Here is a 10,003-nt window from a genome sequence, read left to right as displayed (position 1 = left end):
GCACATCATAAATTTCTAATTAACTAACAAATTATGACTCTAACCCTAATTCACGTCTTAAGGCAAAGATTTTCCTAATTCTTGCCTTATTGGGCCTTTTCCCCCTAAGGAACAATTTCGAACAGCCCAAAAGTGCCCAAGCCCAAACAATTAAATTCTAAGCCCGAACGGTCTTCATCCACAGATGGGCTTGGGGCCCAACAAGCCAATCCCCAACAAATCAAGGCCCAACAACCATCTTTGCATTCTGCATGTGTACGCGCGGCGTACTCTGCATGTACGCCCAACGTACGCTGGTCTTGACCTGACTCGGGTGGTTGACCCAGTACGAGTAGTGTACCAGGGAGTACGCCTAGCGTACTGGCCAGCCAACCCAAGAACCCTCTTTTGACTTAATCCATTAAGTCCTCACGTCCAGAATGTAGATCCAGGTCCCTAAGAACGTCCTAAGTCATAAAGTCATAAACTTTATGCTTTTGCATGCATGGATGGGGATTAAGACATAAATTAAGTCCTTATAGACACTTAGTTGGTACCTAGCACTTGCATGGTTGAGGCTAAACCATCAAGGTCCGATTTTTATGCCTCTTAACACTTCCAAGAGCCAAAAAGGACAGCTCATAAGGACTGAAAACTTATTTACTCAAAGGACCTCAACTATGGGACCAAAATATAACATAAAACACCCTAAAACTAGATCTAAGCATGCAATGGTCAAGGTTTAAGCTTTATTCCTCAAATAGGTCAGAAATTGTGCCAAACTTTTGGATCTACAAGCCCTCTTCACGTCCTTGCTTCTTCTCTAAACTCCTTCCTCTTCAACACCACCAAATAACACAAAAAATGCACAAGATAAGCTCAAAATGCATGCAAGAGGTCCAGGGTTCGATTCTAACACTCTAAGGGTGATGCAGGCTGAGAGAATGAGGGTTAGGAGGGACATAAGGTCTTTAAATAGGGTGTAAACACTAAAATTTAGGGTTTGCTTCTGGCCAGACTACTCCCAACGTACACATGGGTACGCTCAGTGTACGCAGGGGCTTCCCCCGATTCACTCCTCACCCATGTACGTCATGTGTACACTATGTACACCCAACGTACGGCCCTGTCCCATATTAAAATTATCTATCAATTTTATAAGCAGCAAAAGAAGATACTTGGCAACTCGGGCATTACACATAAGTCAAGAAATCTATCATGCAACTACTGAAGATCCTAGCCTATAAACTAGCATGAATTTCTAACATATCATCAATACACATCAATAAGAGTGGGTATCTTGGGAAATAACTTTCCTTGGGCTTCGGCTGATTGTACACATCGCATCCTCTCCTTTGATTATTTTAAAATAGCCTTAATTATGAAAAATATTTGTAGATCCATAGTTTGAGTGTGGAGTCACACAAGTGTTCATCCAATTCTCTCAAACCAGTGCTCTGATACCAACTTGTAACATCCTAAAAACCATGAATTTTTTTTTCTTTTTTAAAAAACACTTTCATAAAACCATAAGATTGTCAACCATTGTTTTCAAAACAAAACCATAGAAATCGGTATATCAAAATAATCTCTCAACATAAAATCAATAGGAGGAGGTGTATGATCACGCCTTCGCCTTGCTCCGATTATCTGAAGAACCCGAAAACTTTAAAATCAACAATTGTAAGTAAAAGCTTAGTGAGTTCCCCCAAAATACCCGACACAACAATACATATATGATGCATGCACATTGGGCCCACATCATAAGACTGGACTACCCCCGAACCCACAACATGAAACTGGATTGCCACTCCCCGGGCCCTCAGCTTATGACTTGCTTGCTCCCGAGCCCACAACATTAGACTAGAATGCCCCTCCCGGCCCTCAACATATGACTAGATTGCTCCCGGGTTTGCTGGCTTACAGCACAAAACAATACCACCTCAACCCAACCACACTATGTCGACATATGCAAACAATAATCAATAACAAGCAAATACAGATAATCATACATATCTACCAATCTAACTAATCACTAAAGTATACCAATATCCTACACACAAGGACACATACTACAGTATAAAGTATAGTGAGAAAACTCACCTTGCAGACTAAAAGATAATAGCACTGATCATAGATCTAAAAACCGGTACTATAGGTCACATATACAACAAACAGGGACCATGACTCAAACTACAGCCCAAAATCCTTATTTGACCTAAAGTCAAACTTAGTCAAAGTCAACAGTCAACGATCAAAAGTCAACTCAGATGGATGCCACGTTATGACCAATCCTTGCCACGTTGTGGCACCCTCACGACAAAATAGTCACGAAACTGCATAACGCCATGACATGGAGGCCAATCTTCATGTCTTGGGAATCGCCCAGACTAGCTTATTGCATTAAGCTCTTACTCCCTCAAGCCATCCATCCATACTTTCCAGAATGCATTCATACACTTAAAACATCATAAAAATCGTTGCTTTATACACATGCTTGTCCAATGCATGTCTTGAACTCAAACTTGGTCAACATGGTGTAAAATGGGGTTCAAATCTCATATAAGTAACCAAAACTCAATAACTCTCTAGATCTATAACACCAAACCCCAAAATGACCTCAATAATTCATAAAGTTGCTAACTTTATGAGATGTATTCATCTAAATTTTCCCAATCATGAAACTACTAGCATGAAAGCCTACATCTAGAAGTTTAATGCATAAAGGTTGAGCTTGGACACTTACAATGGTCCAAAACAAGTACATAAATATAATGAAGATAGTTGCTTGTTGAATCAATGCCCAAGGATCACCTTCTTTTTCTTCAAAACACCAAAAATTACCACAAAACTCAAGAACTTCAATAATAGAGGCTAGGGTTTCAAGGAGGGGGGAAGGGAGGTGATGGAGGTTGAGGGTTTCAAGAACTTCAATAATGGAGGCTGAATCAATGCCCAATGATCACCTTCTTCTTCTTCTTCAAATTTCGACGATATACAAGGTTTAAGGATGGAGATAGCCCTGATAAATAAAAATCTTGAAAATTACTTGGTATTTGCCAAGAAACAAGAAGTCAACAAAGAAAAATCCAATAATTTGAAATTTCTACTTCAAGATGCGACTCATTACACATTGACAGAAGGTGCCTTTGTTTTGGTGGTGAAAGCCAAAATTAAAATATTAAAAAATATATATAATTTATAACTTTTATCTTTTCTTTTTTATTAATATGTTTTATATTATGTATTAGGTGTTTTTTTTTAATTAATGAAAGTTTTAGGTTTTATATAAATTAAGTTGTTTAAAATATATAGCATGACAATTCATTTCCAAAGAAGTGTGACATGCGATGGAAAGCTGAGATGGCGAAAAAACGGAGTGACAAAAAGGAAATTTGGGGAGTGAAGATGCGGGCCCCACTATATAGATAAACGATATTTGTATGAGCACAAGACAAATTTTGGGACTTAAATAGATACTAATAAATTGCCATTTTACTATTCTTCGAATAATCTTTACGTATAAGAACACAATTTCTTATTGAAACGACAAGAACGCAAAAATAATAATAATAATAATAAATAAGTACTTATAGTATCAATGTCCTTTATATACGAGTCTAGTAGATATATATAAAATAGTAAATTACTTGTCGATTAAATTTGTAATGATCAAAATGAAGACAAATTTACAAGATATAAATGGGATAGTAATGCACCATCAACCTTTTTATTCATTTCATCTAAATAACTAAAAGAATATAATAACTTCATTTTCAACAATATAAAAATCATCCTAAGTTCTAACGTTTTTGATCATGCAATGTTTTTCCTTCGAAAAATTCAGCCAACATTCGCTCAATATCCTCCGGCGTTAACTTTATGTATTTTGACGGATTTTTACCACCCTCAATCATAGGCCTGCGTAATTAATAACAGCACAAAAAATACATAATTACACAAAATAAAAAACCACCCATCTCCAAAATTATTAAAAAAAAAAGTTTAATGCTAAAAAAGGGTATAAAACTTTTCCTTTTGTCCACAATAGGTTACTAAACTGATCTCAAAACGCAATTTTTTTGTTCTAAAAAATTACCCGCCATAACCTTTTGGGCGGTTTTAATACTTATCGTCCAAATCAAAATATAATTTTTTTTTTTAAATAATTATTTATTTTAGTGTAAATTACAAAAATGTTGTTGATTTTGCCATTTTGGTACCAAAAAGTTTTTGCTTGCAATTTTAATCCTATATGATGATTTTGTAACGATTTGGTCCTAAAAATCATTTAAAGGGTAACATAGTCATTTTTTACTTAAAACATGAACCAAAACTTTACAAAAACCTCAAATAACAACCAAAACTGCAATAGAAAACTTTTTGAGACCAAATTTTGCAAAAAAACAGTTAGCTAAACCCTGGGACCACCCACCCTGCCAAGGTGGGTGGTCTCTAAGTTTAACCGGTTTTTGCAAATTTTGGTTTTAAACAGTTTCCTATTGCAGTTTTGGTTGTTATTTGAGGTTTTTGTAAAGTTTTGGTTCATGTTTTCAAGTAAAAAATGACTATATTACCCTTTTAACGATTTTGGTCAAAAAAAAAAAAAAAAGTTTGACTTTCAAGACCCAAAAAGCTTTTAGTGACCTAGGGTGGTTTATACACAAGTCAAAATTTTAACCCAAAAAAAATAAAAAATAAAAAACAAAAAAATACCCGAATCTTTTTTTAAAAGATCTATAAGCGGGCAAAAGGACTTCAGCAACCGCGAGTCTCAAAGACTCACGTAACTCACTATCGGGAACACTCCATTGAGATTGCCTTTGATGCAATTCCTCAAATTGATTATTAAAAGTTTTGAATCTTTCTTTTACTGTTGCCCTTGAAACACCCGCGGTGCTTGTCCCATCATTGCCTGCCACCTGTACTGTCAGACACTGTAATATCTGCAAAATTGAAAAAGTAACAATAATTAGCATCGTACTTTCATAAAAAAAACAATTTTTATTTTTATTTTTCTATTTATAAAAGTTTAAGAAACCTTAGACCAACAAATTCTCTTGTATTGGTTTGCATGTTGTTGTACGACTCTTCGGTGGATTTGTACCCAGTCATCTCCTAACATTTCCTTTGCTTCTGACCTAAATGCAAGAAATAACAATGTATTTTTATTTATTTGTGTATTATAGAACCCAACTTCTTATTAGGACATTATACTTTGATTTATTTTTTTCATTTATAGCATTGTACTTTTATTTTTTTTTTCTTAGGGTTAATAAACTTTTTTGGTACCTGAGTATAACTGAATTTTTCAAATTTGGTCCCAAAAAGTATACAACATTGTACTTTCACTTTTTTTTTTCTTATAAAAAGTATACTTTCAAAAAACTTCTTATTAGGAGTTTAGAACATCATACTTTGATTTATTTCTTTCAGTTATAGCATTGTACTTTCATTTTTTTCTTTAGGGTAAATTACACTTTTTGGTACCTGAGTATAACTGATTTTCAAAATTGGTCCCAAATTTTTTTTAAATTCCAGTATTGTACTTTCAGTTTTTTAATTACAAGAACCTCTAAAAGAACCAAAATTGCAATAGAAAGATTTTTGAGACCAAAATTGCAAAAATCAGCTATACTCAGGGACCAAAAATGTAATTTACTCTTTTTCTTATTAAGGCATATTATACTTTAAAAATTCTACCCAATTATAGCATTCAAAATTGCTTTACATTTAACTCGAACGATTATTAAAAACTAAAAGGTCAAATTATAATTATACCTTCGTACAGATCTAACAATGTAATGAATATTATTCATCATAAATATTTGAGTCAAAGCTTGATCTTTATACTGCTTAGATTTTCCATCCAAATTATTTTGTAAAGCTTGCATTATTCTTCTTGTTATTTTTGCCAGCTGTGCATCTGGATCGATTTGTTCAAACTCTAGAAATAGTAGCTTCAATGTTGACTGATAACTGCATCATAAACACATCATACTACAAAATTGCAAAAATAGAAAATGATTTTTTTTTTTATTTTTTTTTTGTAGAAAAGAGAAATATTAGTGGACTTACTCAAATAAGAATTTGACATAATTAATAACATAACTAGTCAAAGGATGAACAGTTCCATCAAGAACAGCAGTTTTAGTGGCATCTTTTTCAACAGCTTCTTCAAAATCAACAAAAGTTTCTTGAGCTGTTTCAGCTAAACGTTTTGTTAAAGCAGAAACAGATTCTCTCATTTCAGCTCCAGATATACTTTCATAAAGGGTATTAAACTGTCAAAAGATGTAATTGATTGTAAAAATAATAGTATGAAATAATAAAATAAATGAAAAATGAAAAGTTATATATATATATATATATATATATATATATATATATATATATATATATATATATATGTTAATAGTTAGTACCTCTGGTTGAACTTCTTTCATTATCTCATACATGTCAAGAAGAACAAATAACTTTTCAGGTGACCTTTTGCTTTTGGCTATGGCTTCCCCAAAACTTAGAAGTAAAGAAACACTGGTTGAAGTTGCTTCTGCAAAACATTGGTCCATGAAAGATTTCATTCCTTCAAAAACTTCATCAGATACTTTCCTTTCTGCAGCAAATAGTAGTTTTACCTGTTTAGTTACAATAAATGTTAGATATATCATATCAATATGATGTCATATATGGTTGTTTTGTAAATTCTTACAGCAATTCTCACGAAATGAATCCAATTTCCTATTTTAGCCTCGAGAACCTCCCACTGCATCCTTTGGACATCGTCTTTATGGAGCTTTTCTACTCCAAGTTTTCTAAGGCTGCTTTCCATACATGCAGATCGTGCTTCCCTGAAGATAAACAGTCATATTATGAACAGTTTTTGCTGATATCAGAATGGGGATTCATGAGAAGGCATATATAAAATGGAAAGTAAAAAGATCTCACCTGTAAATCATAAATACTTGCTGTTGATGGCCAGCTTGATGCATTTGTTGAGCTAGATCATGCAGCAATGGTGTAACTTGAGGTGGGATGAGAGTGGGAGGGCGATAAACAACATTTTCTAAATCTTTATGGTGATCTGCAGGATTTTTCCTGACACCTTCACCATGAGCAGTTGGTGGTGTTGGTCGAAGAGAAGCAGGTAGGCAGTCTAAAAGACGATCAGGTTCCACAGGTTTACTGTAACAATGGCGGAATTTGAGCAAGGTTATTAGGGAAGAATTAGAAGTTACATGAGCTGAATAAAGAAAATTTGTAAAATTGAGACCTGTATGACGATAATAGCTGACGGAATTCGTCTTCAAGCATCATGGAAGCTTTTTGAAGCAAGGTTGTGGCATGTGTAATCACTCCGATACTGGTCTTGAGGTTTTTATTTGTACTAAAAAATCGAACGATGGTTTTCAGCTGACCAACTGCTTCTAGATAACTCTGCAAATCTTCTTGTGGACCTTTCAGAATCACAGCCTCCGCCTACACATTCAGAATATAGACATTTTTTTGGGGGATTTTCGATATCGGAAAGAGTAAAGCGACATGATCGATCATATATCGAGGAAATACGGAAGCAACCTGTTTAGTAAGCTCAAATTGGATCAAAATTGCATCGGCGAACTTCAATGTCTTATCGATGTTCTCATGTGCCTTCCTCATTGAATGCGTTTTCACCTGCACAAAAATGAAACCATGGTGAATTTCAAAATGCATTCAACAGAGAAGAGATTGAATTAAGGAAGGTGAAGAGTGAGAAATGTAAAACCTGGGTCGGGCGCATGGCGGTTTCGAGGGCAGAGAGGCGGAGATCGAAGGAGCCGAGGATGGAGGTCATGCTGTCGGTGATTATCTGACTCCTTGCGAGACAATCCCTCATTGTAACAGCCCTATCACGTAGGGTTTCCATGGTGATTTCATTAAACCCAGTTGTTTTCTCATTTCGTTTGTTCGTTTCCATTCAAGGTTTTGATTGGGAGGTTGGAACACGCAATGGGAGAATGAAGGAGCCAGCCTTATTGCCTTATATACCTTCCTGGTGGTAATCCCTTGGGTTGGACGCTTTGAAAAAAAAAATCTTATTTTTACATTTTTTGATCGATCTTGTATAAAAATAAATCAATTTAGATCATATATTAATTCTGGTAAATTTATAGTTTAATAATTTTATTTTATTATCCAAACATATAGTCAGGCATATAAAATTTAATGATTTGTAATATTTAACCATTATAGATCAATATCAATACACTTTTAAAGGAAAAAAATATGTTACAGAAGTAAAATGTGAATATTGTTACATAATTTGTTTTTGTTTTAAATATATATTGATATTGATTTATAATTGTAAAAAATAAAGAATTAGTATTAAGTTTGAAACTTGTTACATAATAAACAAATGTTAAACAAATAAAAACAAAAACAAAAAATTATTATTATTATTATTATTATTATTATTATTAAACTATAAATGCTCGGTTCTTATAGTCCTTAACATTTTGTGTTTTCTATTTAAAATTTTCACTATCTCAAATGAATCAAATACATAAAATTGGAGAATATTTGAATCGCTACTCATATTATTTGTTTCTTTAGGAATTTAAATAAACAAATAATTTTATTTATTTATTATTATTATTATTATTATTATTATTATTTTTTGGGAAATTGAGTAAACTAACTAAAATAGGATGCCTAGTTTTTTTCCTTGGAAATTGAGCATACTAGTTTTTTTCCAGAAAATTGAGTAAATTAGATTGAATCCTTTAAATAATACAACAAGATAAGGAAATAACAAAGTTTCCTAAACTATAAATTACACAAAATCAAAACAAATCATTTTATGCTATTACCCCCCCCCCCCCCCCCCAAGAGAAGTAGGGGAAGGACCAACACGAAGCTTGGTGCGAAAATCCTCAAACAAAGGTCTTGGAAGACTTTTTGTGAAGATACCGGCTAACTGTAGATGTGAAGAAACAAACTTGGTCGAAAGTTTGCCAGATAAAACAAGCTCGCGAACAAAGTGATAATCAATGTTAATATGTTTAGCACGTTTGTCAGCAATAGGATTTTGACTTAAGAACAAATCACTTTTATTATCACAGAGAATGGTCGGTCGTGAGGGACGAAAGATGTGAAGTTCTTTGAGAGGATGTGTGATCCAGATAATCTTAGCAGCAGTGTTGGCCAAAGCTCTATATTCTAATTCACAACTGGAACGAGAGACCGTAGGTTGTTTCTTAGCACTCCAAGATACCAAATTTCCACCAAGAAAAACCGATTGGCCATAGGTAGAACATCGTGTCTCGATAAATCGAGCCCAATCAGCATCAGAGTACCTAAGAATGTTGGGTGAAGATGCATGATGAAATGAAAGACCATAAAATATAATGCCTTTAACATAACGTAAGATACACTTGACTGCTTGAAAATGGTCTTGTGTTGGTAAATGAAGAAACTGACTGACTTGATTGACAGTATAAGAGAGATCAGGTCGAGTAATAGTCAGATATTGAAGAGCACCAACTAAGGAGCGATAAAGTGTAGGGTCGGAAAAAGGAACACCTTGAGTAGTAAAATAATATGATGTGGAAAGAGGAGTGGCTACTGGTTTAGCATGAAGAAGTTTGGCACGAGTAAGAAAGTCATAGGCATATTTAGACTGACTTAGGAATAAACCAGAGTCAGAATAGGAGACCTCCAAACCAAGAAAATAGTTCAAGCGACCAAGATCGGTAATTGAAATTTCCTTGTTGAAACGAGATATAAAATTTCGAATTGTTGTGCCATTATTCCCAATTAGAATAATATCATCAACATAGACCAATAGACAAAAGACATGAATCCCGTTTAAAAATAAACAATGAGGTATCCGCACGACTACAAGAGAAACCAAGCTGAACCAAAAAACCACTCAACCTTTGAAACCAAGCCCTGGGAGCTTGCTTTAAACCATACATAGCAAATTTTAACCAACAAACATAAGTGGGAAATCGCACATCAATGAAGCCTGGTGGCTATTCCATGA

The 10,003-nt window shown here is 34.1% G+C and overlaps 1 protein-coding gene across 1 annotated transcript; it reads right to left on the bottom strand.

Moving 5' to 3' along the window:
- Positions 1–3,754: 3,754 nt before the first annotated feature.
- On the bottom strand, positions 3,755–7,978 carry LOC145120080 (exocyst complex component EXO70A1-like). Its single transcript, XM_079055867.1, has 11 exons — positions 7,745–7,978; positions 7,558–7,653; positions 7,253–7,458; positions 6,928–7,164; positions 6,692–6,830; positions 6,405–6,617; positions 6,058–6,263; positions 5,761–5,958; positions 5,021–5,120; positions 4,696–4,925; positions 3,755–3,900 (listed from the first exon to the last, which is right to left on the bottom strand). The coding sequence occupies exons 1-11, from the start codon at positions 7,934–7,936 to the stop codon at positions 3,783–3,785; spliced, it is 1,935 nt and encodes a 644-aa protein (XP_078911993.1). The 5' UTR covers positions 7,937–7,978; the 3' UTR covers positions 3,755–3,782.
- Positions 7,979–10,003: the final 2,025 nt, after the last annotated feature.

Source organism: Lactuca virosa, chromosome 6, assembly GCF_052849685.1.
Source record: "Lactuca virosa cultivar CGN04683 chromosome 6, Lactuca_virosa_CGN04683_v6, whole genome shotgun sequence".
Taxonomy (NCBI): domain Eukaryota; kingdom Viridiplantae; phylum Streptophyta; class Magnoliopsida; order Asterales; family Asteraceae; genus Lactuca; species Lactuca virosa.
This window is presented reverse-complemented; position numbering and strand designations above follow the sequence as displayed.

Bases quoted from the DNA above. Each gene is read 5' to 3' on its own strand.
- LOC145120080 (XM_079055867.1), bottom strand. From the start codon at position 7,936: ATGGAAACGAACAAACGAAATGAGAAAACAACTGGGTTTAATGAAATC. The intron at 7,165-7,252 runs GTCTCAATTTTA...CCATTGTTACAG, and splicing joins CAGCTATTATCGTCATACAG to TAAACCTGTGGAACCTGATC. The intron at 6,264-6,404 runs GTACTAACTATT...ATCTTTTGACAG, and splicing joins TGAAAGAAGTTCAACCAGAG to TTTAATACCCTTTATGAAAG.